Source organism: Hipposideros armiger, unplaced genomic scaffold, assembly GCF_001890085.2.
Source record: "Hipposideros armiger isolate ML-2016 unplaced genomic scaffold, ASM189008v1 scaffold_573, whole genome shotgun sequence".
Lineage (NCBI taxonomy): Eukaryota > Metazoa > Chordata > Mammalia > Chiroptera > Hipposideridae > Hipposideros > Hipposideros armiger.
In genome coordinates this window covers 230331-257990 of record NW_017731923.1, presented here as the reverse complement: position 1 = coordinate 257990, position 27660 = coordinate 230331, and the positions used below count along the sequence as shown (strand labels likewise).

At 34.5% G+C, this 27660-nt stretch overlaps 1 protein-coding gene across 2 annotated transcripts in view; it reads right to left on the bottom strand.

Annotated features, from left to right (window-relative positions):
* The window catches only part of XPR1 (xenotropic and polytropic retrovirus receptor 1), a 159712-nt gene that overhangs the window by 9450 nt on the left and 122602 nt on the right, over positions 1-27660 (bottom strand). Inside the window, exons 8-13 of one of the 2 annotated variants that reach the window (XM_019624046.1) lie at positions 25050-25240; positions 24655-24834; positions 19935-20106; positions 18594-18794; positions 3768-3934; positions 537-676 (exon numbers count right to left, since the gene is read on the bottom strand). In XM_019624046.1, coding sequence (XP_019479591.1) covers positions 537-676; positions 3768-3934; positions 18594-18794; positions 19935-20106; positions 24655-24834; positions 25050-25240 — 1051 coding nt within the window. The remainder of the gene's footprint in view (positions 1-536; positions 677-3767; positions 3935-18593; positions 18795-19934; positions 20107-24654; positions 24835-25049; positions 25241-27660) is intronic. The other variant, XM_019624047.1, reaches the window with a different exon arrangement.

Genomic DNA, 27660 nt, shown 5'->3' with positions numbered 1-27660 from the left:
CCAGGTTGAGATGTTGTTCAGCATCTTAGCTGCAGAGGGCAGTGTCACTGGCCCTCATATGTGGGATCCGAACCGGGGTCCTCTGGCGTCCCAAGCCAGGTCTTAACCAACGTGCTACTCGGCTGGCCCAAATCACTGATGTTTTCAAGAAGATTTAAAAAACATTTTATCTGGCACTTTTTTGTTTCCAGTGAGAAAGTTGGGCTGAATAACCGAGGTTGACAAATTGCAAAAAATGATTCTCAAAAGACTTGAATTTTAATTTCTTAGACTTTTTACCTCACAATTTCTACTCATGACCCTTCCAATGGAGCCCAACTCTAAAACAGCTTATAAGTCATCATCAGCAGTTATTTTAACTTTGTAAGAATTAATCTCTTACTCTGTAGGATTTTCCAACTCTGACGCTGATAAGATTGAGAAGTTGTAAACCTTATGCTTTTCAAGCATAAGTTTTAATAAATTCTAATTCAGACACTTTTTTTCTTTTCTTAGGTAAAAAGAACCTTTGATAAACTTTTCGGTAGTCTGCTTACCGGAAAACCTCAAGGGGAGCAAAGACAGTAGCAATGATGTCCCCAGAATGAGGCAACTCAGTCATGGAGGTAATTGAGATTTGAATAGTCCAAGCAAAGCGCAGTATCACATCCTCTATGATGGCACAGTAGTAATAGGCCTGAGGAATAATAAGCAAATTGAGTACATTTACCATGTTTCTCACACAAAAGCACATCTATCCCAGCAACAAGACTCATACATGTCTCACCAACAAACACAGGTTAAAGAGGAAAGAGTTTTATTTTATTTTATATTTTAGAAAGATTTCACAAATTTAGTTTTTTTCTTAAATGGTGCAATACTGAAAATGAAGTTTTACTGAATGTCAGTAATCATTTAACAAATAATATAGTATTCGTTATTTCATTCTTATATTGTATACTAGGCCCTACTCTAGGCCTCAGAAATACAAGCCAGGTGAGAGCCTCAGTCTGATTGAGATGACATTGACATTCTAAAATGTATGTGATATGCTAATGAGTCAACAGCTAATATTAGAAAAGATGAACAGTTTTACTAACTGTGCTATTTCAAATTGCTTTACCCTGTATTTGAAAGTTTTGCCTTGCCTTGCTTTTTGATTTCAGTAAATGAAATTAAACTTGGATTTCACAAACATGATTGAATTTAAGGAATGTTCCATTTTTACATGGGGAAAACAGCACTCAACTAACCAATTCTTCCAGGTACTAGTAACTAGTATTTACTAGGCCAGTTTTACCTACACAAGTCTGCTTTAAATATATGTTTTTAAAGGTTGTGACATCTTAGAAACTAGAACTGCTATGTATTAAAGCCATAAAATTCATTTCATTTTTTAAAAGTTTTAACAAAGGAAAACTCATCATGTCAGAAGGCTAGCAACCACAAAAAAGCAGTACCCTGTCACCTTCTTTTCCCATTTTCTAGACAAACATTTTCAAAATTTGTAGCTGTTTCTCTTAGTATTTATCCTATTTCCAAATAATGTGTGTATATTGCTATATCTTGATTAATCGATTTTAGATATTATCCACTGACTACGCTCATTATGACAGATTTTATGAAGATTTTAACACGCTAATATACCTCCCTGCCCTGTTCCCTCCCCCATCCATTCAATATAATGATAATACAATTTTTGGATAAACCCATATTCAGTAAATTCATTATTAGGCTTCAGTGAAGGACTGCAATTTTATATGCATTTAACAGTCAGTCTTACGCTGACCCACAGCTGACTGACATAAGAGCTGATGTTACCAAACATGTGAGTCTTTTGGGAAGAATACACTTAACTTGAGGTCAAGAGACACAGAAAAGTTAAGTTTTTAATATGGAGATAAAAATGCTTCCTGGACCTGGGTGTGGTGCTCGATATTATGCACTATTAATCCCTACGAACTGATTTTAAGGTTCATATAGATGTGTTCTTAATTTTTAAATGGGGCTCCACTGGACTTCACAAATAGTTTCTTCCCTTTACAAGTGGAATGAATTTTATTCCAATATTTCCCTTTTTAAAACGGAAATTCTGTGGCAATCCAGCAGAAAATTTTTGTCATAAATTTGCAAATTGTAATGTAGGAAAGCATAAACTTTATTTTCTAGGGTTATGAAAAAAATATATTAATAAAGACACTGATTGAGTCTATTCACTAATTTTATTACCTAGAAACCAGTAAATTGGAACTATTTAAAAGGAGAAATGGATTAACATTTTTATAAAGATACAATTAGTTCATTTAAACAATTAGCATAATAAGAAATAAATGTCTTCTATCTCTAGTAAGGCAAGAACCATATAAGGAGCAAGAAGGCACATACATTTGGTGAGCACAAAAGGACCATTTTTACCTGAGCACATGTCTGCTCTCTGACTTGTGCATATGACCATTACTGATTTTCTTTCCAAATAAGAGGTATAAAGATATGTCTGGTGTCTTGGTTATATACTCTAAGTCTGCACATTAGGATTACTGCTAAAGCTTACATAAAAAAGATCACTGTCAATGACTATCCACTTTTCTGCCTTTATTTGCTTATCTGAAGTTACCCTACATATCATTCTTTATATACACTCTCGTATCATGTATCTTCAAAACTCACACTTGAAAACAGCCTTCCTTATGCACCAAGTGAATATTATACATTCACACACTTTTCAAAGTACCATTTTGAGGTAGTGGTGACATTCTTATATAGTACAAAGTATTAATGACCCACTCTATACTCCCCTCCCCCTCACAGAATTTTAGAATTGGGAAAGGACCAAGAGAGAACCTAGTACAACGCCCTGCCTTATAGAAGAGAATACAATGCAGCCTGGTTGCCTCATTAGTGAGTGAGCTGGGATTAGAATTCACTTACAGGATTTCCAGTTCACTGTTTAATTTCTTTCAATATCTGAGTCAAGATACTCTTGGTCTTTTGACTTTTTAATTCAGCCTCTCTCATCTTTTTATTCATTCATAGATAAAAATCCTAAAATTATTCCTAAGGAATTATCCATATATTTTCAGGTTGAACTGGCACTTTAACAAAAGCTGGGTGAAATAAATGAAAGAAGCTTTCTTGATGCACCCAAGCAGTCAGGCACTCCCTTTCCTTGTGCACTGCTCATTCAGGCAAGTATTTATACATTCACCCCACAAATACTAAGTCTACTACATGCCAGGAACTATGCAGGGCAGTGAGGGATATGGATACCTAAACAAATAATTATAACACAGTGTGATAATCACTATAATGGCAGTCTGTATAGGGTAAAATGAGATTAAAATGAATACCTAAATATGCTTGGAGAAATAAAGAAAGGCTTTTTAGAGAAAATAATACTAAAACTGACTTTTAAAAAGGAGTTTGCAAGGCCAAGGGGAAAGAAGGCGTTTTTGAACCACATGTTCAAAAATAAATTAAAAATTATAGCAAGCTACTTGCTCCTCTATTTTAGTCTTTTTATTAGTCTTTATAATACATTGTAGTGCAATCTGCTTAAAATATAGTTTGTGGCCTCTTTTGAGAACCAGAATTTTACTTTGTCTTTATTTTCTATAGTGCCCAGCATATAGTAAACATCTGACACATTTTTGCTGACTGAATTAGTATTTTTTTGTAAATAGCTATTTTTTCTAATGATATGAGGTTGGGATGGGTATACTGCATACTAGGGTTTAGCTGGTGGCACACCCGAGTTGTTGTTTTTAAACAAACGCAAACACTGTACCTACTTTCTGGGGGTACACAATCTCCTCCCGGAGGAAGGTGTTTTCCCCTGCGTTTTTATCAAAGAGACCCCAGTCCATCTTCAGATCCCAGATAAGGGTGTAACAGGAACTGATGATACAAAAGACAATCCACAGGTAAAAGAACACCTTGGTGTCTGAGTGCTCTCGTTCTGAAGAAAGAAAAGGGAAAGGGAAAATTACTTGATTTAATTCTCCATTAAATAAAACTAATTAAAGAACATGTTCTTTACACAGCTCCATAAAGGAAGTAAGATTTTAAACAAATCTCCCCAGTAGGATCACTGTCTCACAAAAGTTAAATAATAAATCTGATTCTCCTGAAATCCAAAGTAATCATCAAACATTTATCAAACACATATAATTTGTACAAATGTGCATTTGAAGTTTTGGAGGCTCTATGCTGAATACATAAAAATCCAAATAATTGCGATGGAGGTTTTTAATATTACAAAAGATGTCATTTTAATTTTTGCCATGAGGTGGCAGCTTAGGATCAAAAATGAAAAAAAAACTTATGAAACACTACTAGCAAGGAATGTACCGCATTTGCTTCAAGAAATTCTTGGACTGTTTTTACTTTAAAAAAACATTTCCTTCATACACTTGGATTTTGTCAATATTTGTTGTGATGGTAATCAGCTAATTTTAATTCTAGAGAAAATACCAGAAAGCAACTGACTGATGAGGAATTTATCCTTAAGAATATGTATGACAGCAAATTTCTCTCAAATTAAAGCAAAGCACGCTATTTTCTTTTTATAGTGGTTGTTTAATGACACAAAGACCTAATTTGACTTTATGCTGGGAACACTATAAAATGTGTTAATCAGAATAATAAAAATAATTTGCAAATGTAGTTAACTTAGTCTTTTTTTCACTCTTAAGTGTGTCATATATTTTCTAATGAAATTCTTCTTAGTTAAGTTCAAGAGTCATCATGATGTTATTGGTGTTCTCTAGGTGCATGATACAGGTATGTAACTACTAGTATGGTCCTAAATCTTCAGGAAAAAAGGTACAAATCATCTAATTTAAAAAAAAAGTTTAAATTTTGGTTAGCTTCCCAAAGGCACAGAAAGTAAAGGATGAACATGCATTATCCATAATCCTTCCAATTAAAATAAACATGTTTATTAATCATTTTTTAGGTATTAAAATTTTAGGAAGTAATTACACTGTGGTATTAAAGTGTTAAGTACAGTATGATTCAAAGGCACCCTTTGGAAATTTATAATCCAGTAAGTAAAATAACCATTGGTTATTGATAATAAGTTTGAGCTCAAAATGAATTATAAACAAAGTACTATGAGAACATCAAGAAGAAGGGGAATGTTTCCAACAGTAGGAAATAAGAGGAAGTAGCATCTGAGTTATTTCTAGAAGGATAAATAAATAGTGTTGCAAAAGTCAGGCAGATGAGGCAAGGCCACTCAAAGCTGCAGGAAAATAAAAATGCATGAGGGTGGGAAAGTGCAAAGTGTGTTTAAGAAGCTGCAAGTAATCTAAATCCAGTGTGGGTGAAATACAGAGGCTGGAAGGGAATGGGTATGGTTTGAAATGAGGCTGGAAAAGCCTTTTTGTGTCTGACTCTGGAATGCCTTCTTGAAGCTTAGGATCAGATCTATATTTTAGAAAAGTAACTGGGTGGCTGGTTGCTTGCATTAGAATTATAGTTGGTTGGTTAAAAAACAGATATCTCAGAGCTGTCCAGTGTTATGTAAATGTCAGTTTGTACCAGTTCATGAGAGCCACCTGCTAAACTTTCAAAAACTTTGCATGCTGGTGGTTAAACACAGTCATTATTAAAAATTAAATTATATAAACTTACAATTAATTATATTAAAAACAAAGGTAATAAAAACTCAAAATTCACCACCACTTCCTAATTATTTTACTAAATTCTGCTGTTACTCTTTTCAGTTATGTATGTTTATTGTATATCTGTATGATGGAAATACTAAACAATGCTATACATCTTTTCCCAACATTCAATGTTATCATCTTAGTAGCTTGAAACTGGCTATGATGGAAGTATTTACACCGTGGAAATCAGCAAATGCTGCAAATCTGTGCCCTGTATCCCCACTCCCACCAGAGAGCTGGTTTGTTAAACATATACTAGCATATGACTGTTCAGCTTCTTTGCCTGAAAAGTCAGTGGTAGGGAACAGAAACAAATATTTTTTAAATAGTCCACAAGTGATTCCACAAAACAAGTCAAGCTTTGATATAAACACATTTTCAGGTTTAGCTTATTTCCACAGAAACTTTTATCATCAAAAGCAAATTGGGTTGAATATTTATACTATTCATATGAATAGTATATTCATATCCCACATGAATCAACTTAAAAGGCCTAACAAAATATTTCTTATTATCTAGGTTAAGTTGGATGTGTTCTGACACATCTTTTATTTCATTCTATTGACAGATATAAGGTCTAGTTGAGTAGTATAGTTCAATTATTAGCATCATGGTTGCAATAAAAATCCTATCACTCATCTACTACGGTTTGCATGGAATAAAGCAAATTTAGCAACTTAATAAAATTCACACTCTTCTCATATTTTCAAAACAAGATCAACACAAAGAGGTAGACAAGTGACTTAGCCATAATTATATTTGCAACTCTTTTTTAACTGAATGCTTACTATGTGCCAAGTAATTTACATATATCTCATTTAGTTTACTAACAATAAGCCACCATTTTGTTTGCTAGAAAAAGTAATAAAATTAGAATACAGTAATAGATATTCAGCAGGAGGTAACAAAATGAGTATTTCTCAAGTAAGTATAGGTAATATCAAGTCTTATTACTGAAAGCTTATTTTCTTTCCTAATTACTGAAATAACTGAGTTCAAATTATTATATAAAAGGAGATCATAGGGAGAAAATAAAAAGGAAATTAATAATGAAACTAAAAGTAATATGCTAATTTTCTTTTATTTCACTTAAATTTTAAATACAAGTCCTAGCCTTTAATTCTTAAAATGGTACAGTGGGTCAAGTGCCTCCCTCCTTTCTAAGCCCATATTATTTCTATAAAATTTCTATGAAACATGCACAAAGACTTACTGACTTTTAAAAAACCAAATATTTTAACAGAACATTTTGCAAAAAGTAATGTTTTATCAAACAATGATTAGCATACACCTGGTCTACATATGCTACATTTTGGTCTCTTTTTAATTATTACCCTTATTTGATTTTTTCCATTTCCCAAATGAGAAATGCTTCTCCCTGAAATCATCTGCCTTCATTGGTATGCATGAGATGTACTGGAAAAATATCGTCACTTTAGGCAAGCAATTATATCTAATTCTCTCCTGGCTAACTCTAGTAGCCTACTTTAATGATGTTCAGAATCACAGAAAATCAAGTCATTGCTATTCTACCCTAAGCTTCTAGTACACACTTGCCATGTTAGAAGCATAATTCATAGGGGACATATTTTTATGGTAATGACATTTACTGAATCTAAAACAAATAAAAATAAGGTTCTTAGAGTTTTGTACCTATAGCCATCATAGGAAGGATAAAGCAAAATAATACGTCAGGAAAAGTGCTTAAGAAAGAAACCAGAAAAATTACACGTGCAAATCATCCTGAACCATATTTCAGGAAGGATATTTTAAAAATGAAAACAATGGCACTGTGTGAAGGGAAAGTGAACAGTCTTATTTTCAGCCAAAACCTTTCTACTCTGGTAATAGTTTACTAGTTTTTAATTTGAAATTAAATAAGCAAATAAACTAGACATTGTTTTAAAAGCTCAAACCTATATAGGTAAACTGAGTTATAAATGATTTTGGCATCTGGCAAATCCTAGTTCTATTGCTATTACCGGACAAAAAACCCCCGAATTATGAGATTAATGAATAATGAGATTAATATGGTTCTCTGAAAATTAATGGATATAGATACTTCCCTTATCTTTAGTGTGTCTTAGTTAATACGTGAGGCCACATGTATTATCACTTCTCCGGTGATAGTCATATTTATCCTCGGGGCAGGCAGGACAGACATTATTATTCCCATTTTATAGTTAAGGAAGCTGAGGGTCAGGGAGACAGTAAGTGGAGGATAACTGGATTTGAACTTAGAAGATCTGGGTTTGAATTCACTCGATTTCTTTGCAACTGTGATTATAGGAAATTCATAATCTTAAAATGATTGAGACAAAAATGGAAATCATTAGGCCTAAGGGTGAATGAGGAACTTAGAAACAGGAATCTTATCCAAGAAACATTTTTATTCTATACAGCACTGTTTCTCTAAGCCTATCCCATCTCAACTCTAAAATGAAAAAACAGTTCCACAAAACTATGATGCAATAACATTAGAAACATTTCTAAGGCATATAAAAACAGAATTTAAAACTATATACATATTATTTCATACTGCATATAAAATAATGTTTGTAGAATAAGAAGCGTTTTCCTTATTGAGAGACATAAGATTATTAAACGGATTTACTTTTAACTTGACATATTTCTGTATTATTTGAATTTTATTTTTACAGTGATACATATGTATCCATGTTTTACTTGTATAATTAAAACGAAAAGAAAAAGATAGGAAGAAAGTTGGCTAAGAAAAATAGCTGCTATTAAGGTGGTGATATTTTATAAATTATTTAAATAAGCCTTTAATATTTTTATTTTGTTTTTGTAATAGAAAAGAAAAATAGTATGCGGAAATTCATTTATTCATTCAACAAATGTTTACTGAATGTCCACTATAAGCTGCATTATTTATTATATAGTTACAATGCTTAAGATTTAACTCCAAAGAAAAATTTGTTTACCTCTATATTAAACATATAGATGATGAATGTCTATTGGCTAACGAGGTATATTTTAGAGAATGGGGATGTACTGAAGTACTACCCAAGACTAAGAGTTAAAGAGAAGAGATATAAAATAAACAAAAACATAATGTGTAAGTGCAATTGTAGAACTGTGCATAGAAGAGGGATCAATAACTAGGATCTCAGGAGAGCGAACAGCTAGGAAAGTCTTCCTGGAGAAGGTGCCGCCTGAGTTCAGTCTTGGAAGTTAACAATCTTTAGTTAAACAGGTTTATGAGGCTGAGGGAGCCACGTTAAAGTAGAAACCATTCATTCATTCATTCATTCATTCATTCATTCAATAAATGAGTATTTACTATATACCAGATATTATTCTAGGTACCAGGCACACAGTCGTGAATCTTACTCACTAATGGCAATTTCCTGACCCAAGGAAGGTTTCTACTTGGTTGGGGTAGACAATTATCAGATATGCAAATAAATGAGATGATTTTGGATCATGAAAAGTACCATGAAGAAACAGAACATGGTGACATGACTGAGACAGGCAGAGTTCCTTCAGATTGTGGTCACACAGAGAAGGTCGCTAAGTTGATACCTGAGTAATGCAAAGGAGCCAGCCACATTAAAAGCTGGAGGAAGTTACATATGTAATATCTTTTCTAGTAACCACATTTTAAATATCAAAAAGAAATAGGTAAAGTAATTTTAATAATATTTTACTTAATGTCATATATCTAAAATGCTATTTTAATATATACTCAATGTAAAATTATTAATGAGATCTGGACACTTTTCACACTAATTATTCAAAATCCCGTTTGTACCTTACACTTACAGCACGCCTCCATATAGATTGGGCACATTTCAAGTGCTCAGTAGCTATATGTAGTTGGCAGCTACATTACTGACTAGTACAGTCCTAGATATTATCAGGGAGAAAGAGTTTGAGGAGTGAAGACTGGACTAATAAGAAGGCTGTTTTAGTAGCCCAGTGAGAAATAATGAGGCCTAGAATTGAATGGAAGTACAAGGTATAGAGAAATCAGGCAAAAAATGAGAAATATTTAGGAACTCAAATCGGCAGGAATTGAATTGTGAAGGTGAGATAAAGGGTAGAGTCAAGGATGACTCCTAGTTTTCAACCTGGGTGACTGGGTGGGACAGTGTCATGAAATGAAACAAAAAATATGGGGCCTGAAGAAAGCATAGGGGGAAAAATGAGTTTGGTTTTAAAACATGTTGACTTCGAGGTACCTATGAGCCAGCAAGGTGGAAAATGACCAAGGGAAAAATAAGTTTGAGCTACAGATTTGAGATACATACATGTAGACAGTGGTTGAAACCATTTTGAAACAATCAAAATAATATAAGCTTCTTCAGATCAATATACCATACCTCGTGATTACAGACACAAAAATCCTTTTAGCAAATAGAATGCAGCAATATATAAAAAGAATTATACACCAGACCAAGTGGGGTTAGTTTCAGAGATGCAAGCCTAGTTCAATATTCAAAAATCAATACTGTAATTCACCATATTAGTGGGCTAGAGCTTAGGAAAAAAGTCATAGGATCATATCAAAAGATCTAGAAAAAGCATTTCAAAAAATTCAATGTCCATTCATGATATAAAAAAAACTATCTCAGAAAAATAGAAATAGAGGAAAACTTCCTTAACTTGATAACGCTTTCTCAACAAAAACCCTACAGCATTAGCTGAGGAAATTTTATTTGTTATACTTAATGAGGAAAAACCGAATGCTTTCCGCCTAGGATAGGTAATAAGGTCAGGATGACTGTTCTCAACATAGTACTGGAAGCTCGAGCCAGCACAATAAAGGAAGAAAATAAGAGGCACAGAGACTGGAAATGAAGAAATGAAACTGTCCCTATTTATAGATGACATGATTGTTTATGTAGATAATCCCCCAAAATATACCAACCCCACCCCCAAAAACCAAAACCTTTATAATGAATGAGTTCGGCATGATCATAGGATATAAGATAAACATACAAAAATCAATTCCACTTCTGTGTACTAGCAATGAACACATGGACACCAAACATTTAACAATACAATACCATCATTTACAATCACTCAAAAATATATAAAAGACTTGTAGCTAAAAAACTCAAAATGTTGATGAAAGATCTAAATAAATGTAGAGAGATAACATATTTATGGACTGTAAGACTCGACAGAGTAAAAATGTCAATTCTCCCCAAACTGATATACAGGTTTTACACAATTCTTATCAAAACTGCAGCAAGACTTTTTTGTAGATATAGACAATATTATTCTAAAATGTATATACAAAGGCAAAAGAATTTGAATAGCTACAACAATTTTGAAAAAGAATAATGAAGTCAGAGGAGTGAGTCTACCCAATTTCAAGACTTATTATACAGTATAGTAATCAAGATTGTATGTAACTGGCAAGGTATAGAGATATAGATTAATGAAACAGAAAAGAGAGCCCAGAAATAGACCCACACAAATATGCCCGACTGATTTTTGACAAAGGAACAAAAGCAATTGATTAGAGGAAAGGCGCTGGAGCAACTGGACATCCACAGACAAAAATATGAACCTCAACCTGTCTTACACCATATACAAAAATTAACTCAAAATGGATCATGAATTTAAATGTAAGACATAAAACTGTAACATTCTTAGAAATAAAAACCTAGAAACCCTACAGATCTAGGGCTAGGCAAAGAGCTCTTAGATTTGAAACCAAAGGCATGATCCATAAAAGGAAAAACTGATCATCTTGACTTCATCAAAATTCAAAGCTTTTATTTTATTAAGAGGATGAAAAGACAAGCCACAGGCTGGAAGAAAAATATTTACAAATACTATTCAAAATACAAAGAACTCTTTTTTTTTTTAGCTGAGCCATCCTGCCACCTGTTGGCAGCTCAGCGGCTGCTCAGCTTGGGCCAAGACTCGAACCACTGTTGCTCAGAGCTCAAACTCTTGAGCGAGTTCTTAGCCAACTGGGCCACTCGGCCGGCCCTACAAAGAACTCTTAAAATGACAATAAAACAAATCACCCAATTAAAAAATGGTCAAGCAGTTTGAATAGACACCTTACCAAAGAAGATACACATATGGCAAATAACCATAGGAAAAGATGCTCAACACCATATGTCATTAGGGAATGGCAAATTAAAACAGCAATGAGATAACTACACACCTATTAGAGTAACTCAAATCCAAAAAGAATGACAACACCAAATGCTGCCAAGGACGTGGAGCAACAGGAACTCTCATTGCTGGTAGGAATGCAATATGGTACAGCCACTTCAGGAGACAGTCTGGTGGTGTCTTATAAAGCTAATATAGTCTTTCTAGCAGTTGTACTCCTAGGTTGAGTTGAGTTGAAAAATTGTGACGACACAAAAATCAGCACATAGACATTTACAGCAGATTTATTCATAATCACCCAAAATGGGAAGCAACCAAGATGTCCTTTAGCAGGTGAATGGATGAACAAACTGGTACATCCATATAATGGAATATTATTCAGCAATAAAAAGAAGTGCGCTATCAAGTACAAAAAGATGAACCTTAAATGTCTATTCCTAGGTGAAAAAAGAGTCGAAAAAGGCAATATAGTGTATGATTCCAACCATATGACATTTTGGAAAAGGCAAATCTAGAAATAGTAAAAAGATCAGTGGTTGCCCAGCAGAAGAAGGTGGGGATGAACGGGTAAGGCACAGGAGATTTCTAGGATAATGAAACTATTCTGTATGAAACTGTAATGGTGGATACATGTCATTATGTATTTGTCCAAACCCATAGAATCATACAACACAGAGTAGATCTTAATGTAAACTAGGGACTATAGTTAATAATAATCTATCAATACTATTAATTGTAACCAATGGACCGCACTAATGAAAGATTTTAATTATAGGGAAAACTGTGTGTTAAAGTGGAGTGGGATAGGGGAGTGGGTATATAAACTCTGTATTATCTGCTCAATTACTCTGTAAGTCTAAAACTGTACTAAAAAAAAACAAATCTATTAATCATTATTTTAAAAAAGACAAGCTGAAGGCTGGGACAAAATATTTATAAATATTATCCAACAAGGGGCTAGTATCTAAAATATATAAAGAACTCTAAAAACTCTACAACATAAAAAACCACAAACAGTCCAATTAGAAAATGAGCAAAATACACAAATACACATTTCACTGAAGAGGATATACAGATTGCAAATAAGCATTTGAAAAGAAGTTCAACAAAATTAAAGCCACAATGAAATGTCACTACACACCTATCTGGATGGGCTAGATAAAAAACAGTGATGTCATAAAATGCTAGCAAGGATGCGGAGAAACCAGATCACTCAGACGTTGCTGATGAGAATATAAAATGGCACAGCCACCCTGAACATAGTTAGGCAGGTTTCTTCTTTTTAAACTAAACATGCAGCTAACATTACCCAGCAGTTGCACTCTTGGGCATTTATCAGAGAGAAATGGCAATTTATGTTCATCAAAACCCTGTACATAAATGCTTATAGCAGCTATATTCATAGTAGCTTGAAATTTTAAACAACACAAATGTCATTCAATGGGTGAATGATTAAACTATGGTACATCCTTACCACTGAACACTAGTCAGCAACAAAAAGGAACAAACTATTGATCATGCAACAAACTGGATGAGTCTCCAGAGAATTATGCTGAGTGAAAAAAAAACCCCAACAGATCTCAAATGGTTACAGGACTAGATGATACCATTTATACAAAATTCTTGAAATAACAAAATTATTAAATGGAGGACATATTAGTAGTTGCCAGAGGTTAGGGAGAAATTGGGGGCAGGAGGGAAGGGACAAAGAAAATTAAAATTATTTAAAGCTATAGCATTTTTTAAGCAATTTAGGGTGAAATATAAATGGGATTGTTAGTGTAATATTTATAAAACTATTTAAAATTAACACAATACCAAGTAGATAAAATCTGCTCAAGAAATAATTGTTAAAGTCAAATTAATAATCGGAAGTAAACAATATCTCACATTTGATTTTATGGCATCAGCAGGATTGACGCCAATATTGACAAATAATAAATTCCAAAATAATCTGTTTCTTGTGTGATACAATAATCTCTTCTCTGCATTAAACTAGAGAAATTACAGCAGAATATCAAATTTCAAAAGGGTTAGAGATTTGAGCTACTATCAACAACAGTAAGCCACAAATAAAAACATTTACCCAAATGGTTTGTTTAAAAATTTTTTGTGGGGGCTGGCCGAGTGGCTCAGTTGGTTAAGAGTTGGCTTAAGAGCGCAAGCTCTGAGCAACAGGGCTGCCGGTTCGATTCCCACATGGGCCAGTGATGCTGCACCTGAGCTGAGCTGCTGCTGAGCTGCCAACAGGTGGCAGGACAGCTCAGCTGGTGTAACAACAAGATTGCCTGTTCTATGGTGGGCTATGCACACCCGCAACTAAGACTGAACTCAGCACCTTGAGCTGAGCTGCCACCCAGATGGCTCAGTAGATAGAGCATGTGCTCTTAACAACAAGGCTGTTGGTTCAACTCCCGCATGGGATGGTGGCTACACCAACCCACAACTAAGATTGAACACAGCATCTTAAGCTTAGAGGCCACGAGCTGCCCACAGGATGCTAGATGGCGACTGGCGCCCTCCACAATGAAGACTGAAGAACAACTTGGCCGGTCCTCTTCCCCAATTCCCCAACACTGTTCCCCTCCCCCAATTCCCCAATTAAATCTTTAAAAAATAATTTTTGTGTCTTTTTAAAAAATTTAACAGAAGTTTCCCTAGAGAATTAAAAAAAAAAAGTGCTTCTCTCATAGTATAACAAGACTAAAATTTGAAAATTCATGCATATCAGCCTATTATCAGGGAAGAAACAGAGTAACAAACTGGCCATGCCCCAGAAAGGAAGCACTTCAGGACTATGTGTGCTCACTCAAAACAATGACATGATTATTTGCACTGAAGGCACTGGGCTACTGCTGAGGAATCCTCATTAGGGGTTACAGTGCCCCTCACAGAACGTTAAACAGGAAGGGATCTAGCAGGGATCTGGGCACTGGACAACAACGAGCAAACATAAATGAACTCAGCTTTTAAGTCAGCAGAGAATATCTCTCTCTCTTTTCCCCAAGTATTTTTAAAAGTGAAACAGCAAATGCTTGCTAGCAAATGCTCACAAAAAACTAAAAAAGTGAAATATGAAGTATTTTTTTAAAAGAATTTTCTTCTACATATTCAGAGAACAGCAAAGAGCAAAATCTACTAAGAATTTATGAATATTTTAAAATGCCAGAAACTGTAAATGAAAAGCAGAAAATCTAGTGAAATCAATGGGTTAGAAATGACAACACAATGACTTTTTCTATTACTGTACCTCCCACGAGCTTTTCCTTGTCAAAGCCAAGAAACCTCAAGGATACACCAAAACCATTTAAAACACGTTCTTGTCTCTTCCAATCCCAATTCCAACAAAAAACTTGTAGGAGTTGGCATCAAATTTAGGCTTATAATGAAATGTAAATTCTTAAAATATGGAGATTGGTTGCTAGCTACTCTCCTTTGTTTCTAAATCAATGAAGGAAAATGAAAATATACTGAAATGTTTAAAATACATTTCCTTCTTACTGCAACAAGTGAGGGCTATTTGCAGAATTATCATAGTTTCCCTAAAATGGGTCTAAACCACCTCTCTCACCTTTTAAAAAATGATTCTAGGTCTGGAGCTAACTCTTACACCTCTATTTTTACAAATCATGCAGATAACATAAGACATAACCTTTGTAAACATCTTGAAAATGTCCCCAATAATGCTGTTACTATGGAAACTCTTGCTGGCTAGTACTCTGAAAAGACTCAGATCCCTGAGTCTGAACAAGGTTACTTCCAACTTCTATACTTCCCGCTCATAAAATTTATCCTTTGCAGTAGCACATACACATCCAAAGAAAAAGATCTACCCCATTAACCATACAGAATCTATTCTTTTGGCCTAATAATTATTTCCAAAGTTTATGTTTTCTGATGCCTTTTCTCTTGGAATATTGTCCAAAAAACAAGAGAAATCAAATTCTACTTTTGATCATCACTCAATGTCAAAATTTCTGTCAGTGGTGCCTCTGAGTTGTCTTTCCAATTTTTTCCCCTCTGTTTTAGGCTTTTTGGGGAAAAAAAATTAGTGATATAAATATTTAATATGTAGTAACGACAAAGAGTATTTTTCTTTAATTTTAGGGAGATAATTAAGATACATAACCAATGGTCCTTTTTAAAACATGCTTTGTTTTCTAAAAAATTGACTGTGGGCACATGAATCAAGCTCCGTGAGTAAATATCTGTGTTACCAGAACAAAAACCCAAACACATTCCTTATTGATACTTGCCCCATACCAGCTCCCCACCCAAGATGATCGTAAGGGTTTCTCTTAAAAAGACTTTCCATAAAGGAAGACACACATATACCAGTTCTATAGAGCAAAAAGAATTATATTTAATGATAAATTCCATTTGTGTAGCAAGTTAGAGTTCATAAAGTGATTTCATGTGCACTACCTTATTTAATCCTTACAACAAATCCGTGAAGTAAACAGAACTGATACTATTATCTCTACTTTAAAGGTGTGGCTTTGTCTGGGTAGGAAAAAAAAAAAGCCCTAGGCTGAAGGTGAACAGAACTGGGAAATAGTAACATTTCCACCACTTACAAATTACATGGCCTTGGGCAAAACATAATAGGATGATAACTGGAATCCTCCTTAACTCAATTCAGACAATGGATATTACTTCTTAACTATCACCTCTGGGAAGTCTTCTCTGTACTTCCCATCCTGAGGCCCAGAGGCTGGGTTAGGGACTTGTGCTTTATGTAGGCCATTGTGATACCTTACTTATCTATTTACCCTCTATTTGAAATGTCTTTTTAAAAATTATTATTATTGTGGTAAAAAACACATAGCATAAAATGTATCATCTTAACCATTTCTAGGTATACAGTTCAGAAGTTTTAAGTATAGTCACATTGTTGTGCAACCAATTCTTTTTTCCTGTTTCCCCTACTAGATTATAAATTCTTAAGGGCAAGAATCATGTTTTGTTTGTTGTTCTATTTTTAGTATCTAGCACAGTTTGATACATAGAATATTCTCAATAATACTTACTCAACACATTCTCTGAAAAATTTCAGATGTAAACTTAAAAATGCCCGTGAATTAATATAGTTTAAATCAGCGGTTCTCAACCTTCCTAATGCTGCGACTCCTTAATACAGTTCCTCATGATGTGGTGACCCCCAACCATAAAATTATTTTCGTTGCTACTCTATAACTGTAATTTTGCTACTGTTATGAATCGTAATGTAAATATCTTTTTGTTTTCCGATGGTCTTAGGCGACCCCTGTGAAAGGGTCGTTCGACCCCCGAAGGGGTCGCAACCCACAGGTTGAAAACCGCTGGTTTAAATAATAATAGTTTAAAATAATAAGGATAAAAATGATAGACAATAAAAATATAGTTTAAAAAATTCTTTGAAGGGGTATAGGAGAAAAAAGTCTAAAGGCTACAATACTATCCAAACCATTGCTTCTAACTTTCAATTTTTATTATAGATTTGCAACGTTTTGCAGGCTTGAGAAATTCAGATTTTCAGCTTTGTACTGAGTGGTATCAGTGTAAAGATATGTCCTAAAAATTCAACCAAAACCAGTACTTAATTTTACCCGGAAGAGGAGAAAAGTAAAGGGTTCTTGAGTCATAGGGTACCATGTATCAAATCAGTTGCCTGATGTACCAATTCTCAGTGATAACCTTCTGAACCATGGTGCATGTCTGGACCGGATAACAGCATTCCTCATTAAGAGTTAAAATGATGAGTGGGATCTTTGAGGATGTATTTCCTTCACTGAGGTACTTACTTAAATTATCATTTAACAAGAGTGCCTTACATAGTGGTAAGATTATTGGCTGCATTATCAACATTACTGTAATCACAGAATCTACTGCAAAAAGTGAAAGTATGTTTTAAAGTGCTCTGCTGGACCAAACCGTAAGCCTTACCAAAAAAAAACACCCCAAAACCAAAAACAACAACAAAAAACCACCGCCCCAGTCTTTCATGACCATTTAGACACACTTTTAGATAAGTAGCAGTTTTAGAAACACTAAGGTTCCTAAAACAAGGTGTCTCAATTAAAAAAAAACCAAACAAAAAAAACCACTGCAAAAGTTTACCAAAGCATTTAAAAATAACTGTCATAATTTCAATTAGTGACATTTCTTTACCACCCACAGATGAGGGGGTACAGCCTCTAACGTGTGGGCTGATGTTGATTTGAATAGACAAAGAAGTAATGCATTTTAGTAAAAGGAAGCGAGATCTTTGATCGACAGTTCTTCAAAAAAGGTTAAAAATTCAAAAGAAGTGACTGCATGTGGCTCAGAACCTAAAAGCTTTTTTCTCCGCCCAACAGAAGAACTGTCTCAAGTAATAACTGGTTGCCATGGAGATAAGAAACTAGAGAGATCAGAGAACTCAATTTGCAGTTAAATGGGTTGGAAACAATCCTTATAACTTGGTGAAGGAAAGAGATTAAAAATATACATGATTGCCAGAGGGACTCTTTTTTTTTTTTTTACCTAGCATTTCCCAACCTCATTAATGAACAACAAGTCTAAAAAAAACCACATGAAAATCCAAGGCGTCCAACGATTGAACCCATTGAACATAATTCAGGCTTTCAAATGTTATTACAAATACTTCTGTTCTGGATGACTTTGATTCTTTTTAATGGTACTTGTTAGGATTTTTTGGAATGTGACTAAAATTGTGTTCAAGAACAAACTAGTATAACTGAGGGGACTGGAACGTCAGTGGAAAAAAACAGCATGACACAGGAAAAAAGTAACCAGAGTAAACATATTCAAGTAGTGAAAATCGTGTTTTGAAAAACCTCTTCACAGTCAATCATAGAATACCTTTGTGAGTGCTGTGCAGGGCTGCAAACGTCACCATGAAGAAAGTTGTCGAGTACTTCCCAGCATTAACTAAATGAGGAAAGGCCCTTTTTGTGTCTCGGTATCTGCGCAGGCACTGGATGAAGCGAAGCCAAGCAGGAATGCACTGAACAATGGCCCGCACACCATATGAGTAATTGTGGCAAATTTCTGGTTCTGTGTCTAAGAAGAAAAAATTACAATCTAAAACAATAACTTGTTCACATCATTGAGTCATATATTCACTAGCAAGTTCATAAAAGCAGGGAGCCTGGGTTTTAGTCACTTTCTTCTTTGTAACTATTCTATTCTCACCCTTTTTAGTCGTAGATAAGCCAAGGAGAGAAAGTAAAATAAATAGGAAGGACCTAGTAGGAAAATTGCCTTCTCAGGTTTCTGACTATCTCTTCTGGAATTACTTTCTTTTGGAGTGTGGTAAGACCGTAATTAAATTAGAAGATGAGTATACTAGTCATGAGAAAACAATAAAAAATGTTAGATCTGTGTTTGAAACACCTGGAATACCTACAACTACCACTGGTGACTCCAATCAATTTCATGAACTCCAAGCCACTATAATATAACATTCCCACTGTAGGTTGTTCATGCTCTTATACTCCTTTTTTTTTTTCAAACAAAATGCAGAATTTGTATTTTTAAATGAGAAGAATAGAGTTGGTAAATCAATTTTTCTTCAAATTCTGGGAATTACTAGAGTGATCAACCCTACAGTAGAGTTATCGTCTGCTGACAATCAAATGAAAATGTTTTGGCACCAGTTTCATTAACTTCTGTCAGTCAGATGTTACATAAGCTGACTAAATGCAGTCTTTGTCATTAATGCAAAATTCCTTACTAACTTGAACTCTTGGCATAAACTAAGAGTGGGAAAAAGAGCCAGAAGGAAAACAAGGTTCCCAATAAGAATTAAAAAACAATCCACAATGACTTTCTCAAAGCACTTAATCTAGCTCTAAATAATCAGTATTCTGATCATCATTAAGCACTGTTGTGATGGCAACTGTTGGCGCCAAAGCATCTGTGCTACAACTACCAATGTACTAGGACTTTTTTTTTAGTTTTAGAATTCTTTAAGTGTAAGTTGTAAATCTCTTGGCAAACGGATAGCTTAAAATCATAATATATAAGAGCCAAATTATGTCAGATAAAAAGGTTGCTAAAGGAGTGCCAAGTACATTTAATTAAGTTTGTAATATTATTGGATGCGTTTTCACCATGATCTTAAATGTCTCAGTTATCATTCCCAATATTTCCTGATTTACATTGGCAGTTTAGTAGTGTGGATGCACGTTCATACCCTACCTTTTGATGTCTTTGGCAACAGGCCCCCGCTTGCATCCCATTGGAGCTCAAAGCTGTAGAAGCAGATCATATATTCCAGGTCCATCAGTATCACGGACAGGCTGTTCAGTTGATCGGCCAGCCAGAAATCCGCAAAGCCTACTTTATGGAAGGGGGCTGTAAATACTCGAAACTGGGAGGGAAAGAAAAGATCAGAACACAGAGAAATAAGAAAATTCATAATAAATTTCTCTAACTCATGTTTGACCATGCAGCATGATTATTTTCGCTGATAAAATGGAAACCAATGAGCCAATCACAAACACAGGGGCCTGGCAGCAGCGGCTCGGTTGAGAATTAGTAGTGACGGGAATGAGCTGAATGCATAACTACAAGAGGAAATAAAAGGGGCAATAAAAGGGGCGAGGGAAGGCAGGAATCGCTACAGGTACAAAATAGAAAGTAGAGAAGTGGGAAGAGTTGAAGTTGAAAGCAGAGAGTGGCAGAAAGCAGAAGCACTGATAGAACGCCTAGTGTTAGGCTCTAGGGTAAATTTTGCTGGAGAGCCATGTGCTATGGTAATTTCTGGAATATTCTCTCATTTTAGCGGGGATGGGAGCTTAGCTAAACGAATACAAAGCTCTTGGCCTACAAAGGATCAGAAGGGAAGGTGGTATATCATCTGAAGCATGCCTTATTCTCTAACCAGTCACTTTCATTTCACTAATGCCATCGTGATGACTGTATCTGTCTTCAAATTATGCCACACAAATCAGCCCACATCCCACTCTCATGAAAACAATGATCAATGAACTAAGGTTAAATGTACTGAGCCCTAATCCATGCTGTATACTTTTCTCATAATGCATTTCTCATCGTCTACTAACTATAACAATTCCATGAGCCAGGTATTACTCATATCCCCATTTTACAGACTTACAACAAACTCATCCTGGCCTGTTCTGCGGAAACCTGTTTACACTGCAAAGGGAAATCCTGGCATTGCAGAGGCAGGGTCAGATACTGTTATCACCAGAAATAGTTTCAAATTGTGCAGAATGCCTTGACAGGTCTTGAGTGAAGATAGGAGGAAGGCAGTTTTAGTCCTCACCCCGTCAGACCCTTTCCTTCTTATACAGATGAAAACGGCCTCCTTAACAAGGAATTCTGGCTAAGCAGCAGTTTTGAGAAAGTGAGTCTATAGCTGTAGCTCTCCTGCCATCTAGGTACATTCATTCAACCTGGGACACTATGGCTCTCTCTTCTCAGACGTGGCAGTTTTTTTCTATTCTTTCTCTAAATATTTCCCTTTATTATTTCAGGGAGAGAAATGGCTATTTTACAAATCAATCCTGGGCATCAATTATGACAGGTATTACCTTGGAACTTTGGAAGTCAGACCAGGTATCTGCAGGACACAATACAGGCTCTGAGAAACTATATTCTGGAGTTGATATATTTTGAGTCCATGGCTCGGTCTTGATCTTGATCACTTACTTACTTGCTCTTTCAATAAGTTGTACAGTAAGACAGAGGGGCAGCTATACCATTTGCAACCATAAGTTCCAGATATAGCAAACTTTTTTGGGGGCGGGGGCCGTTAGGGGTTGAGATGTTAGTAGTTTATTCATGAAAAAATTTTGGTACCAGTTTATATATTTTTTTAAGAAACTCTAGGGTATAGGATAGACTTAAAAGATTTACACATGGTCAAATTCATCTTAGATTTATACGAATTCCCCCTTTTGAGTGAGAATTATCCTTCCTTTCTTGTTCTGGTTCAGGTCTTTCAACTTCTGCCTTGTGATTTTGATTAAAATGATAATGGTTCACTGAGTAATAGTATTAAGAAAGTTAGAGACAATTCTGGATATCTGATGTTTTATCCACATACACAAAAAAGCCACTAATAAGTTACTACAAAGGATATATATGCTAACATCAGCTTCTAAGTTAATGCAGATAAATGGCTGAAGTTTTAATTTTTTAATTATTAGAGACTTGTGAATAATCACATTCTTTCCAAATTTAATTTTTATATTCCATTAATTTGATCCACTCAATCAAAGTTAAACATCGTAGATAAAGTGACTATCAGGTCTAGCTGTTAAATGGCAATGTTTAATAAGAGTACAGATTACGGAGACAGACAGCCTGGGCTCATACCCCATCTCCATTACTTACTGTGCAACCTCATTTAACTTCTCTGAACTTAAGTTTCCTCATTTATAAAATGTGGATTAATAGCTCCAACCTCATGGTTTATTACAAGGATGCCCAGAACAGTGCATTATTAATGAGATCATCTCTCTAATCCATTCTTATAGTAGAGACAAGGGTAAAAATTTTACTATACAACTAAAGAATATATTGGAAAAACTCAATTCCCAAATTATATAGCAAAGTTCTCTAAGTTTAAAAACTTTAGCCTTTTGTAAGAATAAATTGATATTCTTGTTTAGAAAATCTGAGGCACTATTTATACTTCCTAATGGATTTCCAACTAGGGCAAATATAGACCTGGAGAGATGATGTATGACGTAATGAATGTAAATAAGCTGTACTAATTTTACATATAATATTAATATCAAAATAAATCAATTCCCTATAGATTTTTAAATCTTTTTTTGGGGAGGAAAGTAGCATGTATCAATTCCATAGATTCAAATTTAAATATGGGTATAGAAAAGGATAACTATTGCATTGTTCTGTACACCTGAAACAATAAAAAAAATAAATAAAATAAATATGGGTATAAATGGTGCCCAGTGCCTACCCACTATGGCCAGATGACACATGTTCTTTTCCCACTAAAAATTTAAAAAAAAAAAAAAAGAAAGAAAGAAAGAAAGAAGGAAATGTAGTTTTACTTTAGGGTGAGGCTTTAGTACATTTTATTGTTCTGTTATTTCTTATTATATTATCACTGCCAACCTATTTCTTCAATAAGTCCTCATTTATTAACACATAGAAGATGCTTGGATAAATGTCTACTCAATGGGGAATCATTCTGCTAATAAGAGTAACTGGCCATGCATGAATCATAGCTTACTATTTAAACAAAGAAGGATGCACTGGGGAGACACTCACTTAGCACAAAATGTATACAACTGTATTACACTCTGTTATTGCAATGATGCAATCATAGTAACACATGAGTTTTCTAAGTCTCTTTAAACCTCATTTCAAAATAATGTTATAAAGATTTCACAATAATTGAAGCAGGAAACAATAGGTGTTTATAATTTGAAAGTTATTCCCTTGTAACCAGAAGAATACTACATTTTAATGTAAATAACACAGTTTTAAAACTCCACAAAAATCTAGTAGTAAAAGACAAATTACTTCAAAATAAGACAATTAATCTAATGATGTTGTACTCTTTGGAAATGATTTATTATTAGTGTAAATGCCAAGAGAGTAAAAACAGGCTCAAATTTCTCTTGTCTTAAAAAAATCCTTTAAAAAGCATATTTTCTAGATGATGACAAAACGTGTTAAAGGTGGTGGTCTACTTATGACTGATCAAAATACTCTTGTACATCTAACTTCCATATTCAGAATTCAAACCCAAAGTTAGGCCTAGTGGTTTCCTAAAGGAAACATTTGTTATTTTATTTATATTAATAAAATTGGAGAAAAAGAGGGAGATTCTCAATTTGTGATTAAAAATCCCAGTGCAAGAATTAAGATATATAAATAACAATCAATTTTGGAGAAAAAAAAATTAAGGAGATTTGGGCCATTTTCTTTTCCTGATTGCTATAAATTCTTACCTATATTACAGCATAGGTTGCGTTTTATTTGTTGAATGCTTATTTTTTTATAGGAAGGCCACATTTTATGTCCCTATGGGGCATCCAAAAAGAAAAAAAGAAAACTACAGTGTTCAAGGCAGTATACTTTACAAGGTGAATAAAAAAGGGAGACAATACTTATGGAAATTCTGAAAGTCTGTGTAGAGATTGGTGAATTTAATCACTAATCTTTATTCTAATTCATAATCTAAGAAATAATTATATGAAAGCATTCCCAATTGATTTTCAAAATAGAGCTGGTTTAATTTAGGAGTATGTAGAAGTCCTTTCCCAGAGCTATGTTTACAATATCACAAAAAATACAGTTATCATTTTTGTAGGAAATTCTATATCCTAATGCTGAGACTGCATGATTTTGAGATCATTAAGAAATATTTAAGTGGAAGAAGAAATGAAATTTATTCTAAACAAAGAATCAAAGTCAGTTTCTCAAATTAAACTTGGCAATCTGTCAAGATGTTCCTATTGTTTGAGAACCAAACTTTCATAAAATAAAAATGTTTGGTGGACTACTTATATCAATTTCACAGAAAAACAACAGTTGTACCTTTTTTTAAAAAAGGAAACTTGTAGAGTTCTACATGTTATCATAGCTGATTAAATAATCTGTATAACTAACTATTTAAGTTAATGAATCATTATTAATTTGCAAAATCATTTCAATATCTGGACACCTTCATACTCCATTTCTGGAGGAAAGACATGCATGTGTGCTGTTGCCAAAGACACTGCACTGTGTAACATCAGGTGTACATCATACTGTACACTCTTTGCCCTTGAAGCTAGAGCACCACTCACATAGACTACAATCAATGTGAACTGAGCCTCCTGAAGCTGTACAATCAGCAGCCTTGGTTTCATCCCGGAGGAAGTCAATGACCAATACACCGTTCTAAAAATAGTACATAAATTTCTGGACTTACCAGCAGTTTAAGCAGCCAAAACCGGGATTTATAATAGAAAGTTTTGGTGGGGTTGATAAGAAAGCAAACCATAAATCCATAAAGGACAAGTGGGTACACATATGTAGGGATGACACTAATTGGAGCAAAGAAGCATGCCAGAAGGCTCAGGCACCACAGTATCCCAAGGAATCCAGCAATCTGAGAAAGGATGGGAAAGACAAAAAGAGAAAAAAGTTGTTTTTATTTTTACCATTACTCAAAAGTCTCTTTAACAAAACAAAGGTAAGAAAAATGTTTAGTTATTAAGTCAATAGTCCTCTTCAAGTAGAAGATGGATTTCAATACCCACTAAAGCAATGGTGTATACCTAATGCAAACCAGAGTTGTGGGACTTTACGTCTTGCTTTGATTACCTCAAAAAGATGTTGATGAGACAAATTGCTTCTCGGATTCAGTTCAAAGATGAGCACATGATTTACTCCAGCCTGTCTCCAACCATACGTGTTGATGCCCAGTAGGAAAAGGAATTCAATCAGAAGAAAGCCACCCCGATAGATTCTTATCAAGGGCCATACACTTCTACTTGTTTCAAGTTTAAATACAGCTGAAAGAATATCAATTAACTGGTTAGTTAGAAAATTCATAATGTCTCCTTTGTCTTTTCTCATAATTCTCAATAGCCTTGGCATAGGAATTTTTTATTAAAACAACCTAAATCTAGATTATCATAAGAGTCTGATATACTTGTTTCAGGTTCTTTCCCTTCTTCATTTCACTCTGCAAAATTCCACCAGAATGATTTTCCTGAAATTTGCCTTTTAGCACGTTGGTCCACTGTTCCACTAGTTTCTTAGATCACAGAGAACCATGGTAAAATAGTCTAGAACCGTAAGCGATCTAAGTTATAGCAGCTGGGGGTTTCTGGCATGACAGAACTTCTTGGGTTTTGTTTTGTCCATCATTAAACTGGATATAGTAATACCTACCTCACAGAGTTGCTGTGAAAATTAAAAGAAAAAGTAGACATGACACCAATGTGAAAATTGAAAAATCATATACATGACAACTGCTAATATTTATGAAATGCTTACTATGTGCTAAGGATTGTTCTCTATACCTTTATATATAATAAGTCACCTAATCCTCACAATGGCTCTGTGAGTTGAAAAGTATTATTGCCATTTGATTGATGAGGAAATGAGGGCACAGAAGATGGTAAGCAATTTGCTGGGGTTACTAAGCTAGCATATGGCACAGCAAGGATTTCAATTCCATTTCAAAGCTCACACTCTTAACCACTACATTCTAGTGCTCATAAACCCATACAAATGTTCAGAATCACTACTACTGTATAGCTCTCCAATAATCAGAACACTCCAACACCTTGGCCTTGTAATTCAAGTTCTTCACAATCTGATCTCCAACTCACTCCTCCCAAATTTATCTCACAGTGCCCCTAAACAGTAATTCTTATATCTCCTGATGAATATAATGATCCTTTTAACAAGTTCTCATTGGACATTTGCTTATATTGTCCCCTGTACTTAAAATGAATGGCCTTGCTCTTTCTTTCTAACATTCAAATTCTAGTTACTATTTAAGAGCCAGATCATTATCTGTTCAAAAATTCATTGTACCAATATGTTTCATTTTGAGCCTAGTATGGGCCAAACATTTCAATTTGGGTAACCATTTCTCCATTTTCCCAAATAACTATAAAATGTATTATTAGTACAATTCATTCAAAATTTAATTACATACTACCTTATACACTTACTTAAATTAGAACCACTTATTTAATTTTGTATTCTCTATAGTACATACATAGCACATTTAATAATTTAAAAATTAAGAGTACAGAAAGCCTTTGCTTTGGAGTCAAATATGATAGACCAGATTTCAAATCCTAGCTAAAACTAGAGCAAATTATTTAATTTTTCTAAGTCAGTTTCCTTGCTGGTCAATGGGGATAATATGTATTCATAAAAATTTGTTAATGAGATTAAATGGGAACAATATATATTAAATGACCAAAACAATGTTTGGTCTATTATGAATGTTCAGTATATATCAGTTTTTTTTTTTCCTTTTACTTGAGGAACCTTCATTTTTTCATTAATTTGACAAATATTTATTAGGTACCTATTGTATGTGACCCAGTCAGACAAAATACCTGACTTCAGGAAACTTCTGTATAATGTTACATAGTGATAAGTTTTTTGAAGGAAAACAATGTAGGATAAGGAGATAAAGACTGAGGTTAGGTGTTATTTCAGGTAGGGTGGTCAAGAAGGCCTCTCAAGAAGGTGTGACATTTGCAGAGTATTTACATTTCCTTAAGGGAACAGAGAGTGAATCATGTGATTATCTGAAGGAACAGGGGTCCAAGTAAAGGGACAGTTCAAAGGGCCCTAAGACAGGCATGAGCCTGGTGTGTTCCAGGCACAGGAAGACGGTCAAGGCCACTATGTTGGAATAAATGATAGGTAAAGTGCTAAAAGAGAGCCAAGGGCAGATCAGGTAGGACTTTGTAGTGCTTTGTCAAGACTTAAGCTTTCATTTTGATGTATGAAGCCAATGAAAGGTTTTGCACATAAGTGACTTGACAAGATTAACAATTTTAAAGGGCTATTCTGGCTGTTTTGTGAAGAATAGACTACAAAGGAACAAGTATATTGTTATTGCATCAAATTAAGTGAAGGTTACTAGGAATCTACAAGAGAAGTTTTAAAAATCTAAACAGGTAATTTTTCATCTTCGTGAAACGACATAAATTTCAGACAAATTTTTAAATATCAGGTCCTGCCCCCTTGAGAAACTACAGCAATCGTGCCCATTATTTTCTTGATGTGAGTGTTTGAAAATAAAAATCATGCTTGCACATGCATTGCTGCTGCTGCGTTTCCCTCTCAATTCTCAGCACTGTTATTTCTGACGCACCCGCTGGGAGATAAATAAGGTTACACAGCTGACTTTAGCTGTATTTACCCTGACTCGCGCCCCCCCCCCCCCCCCCCCCCCCCC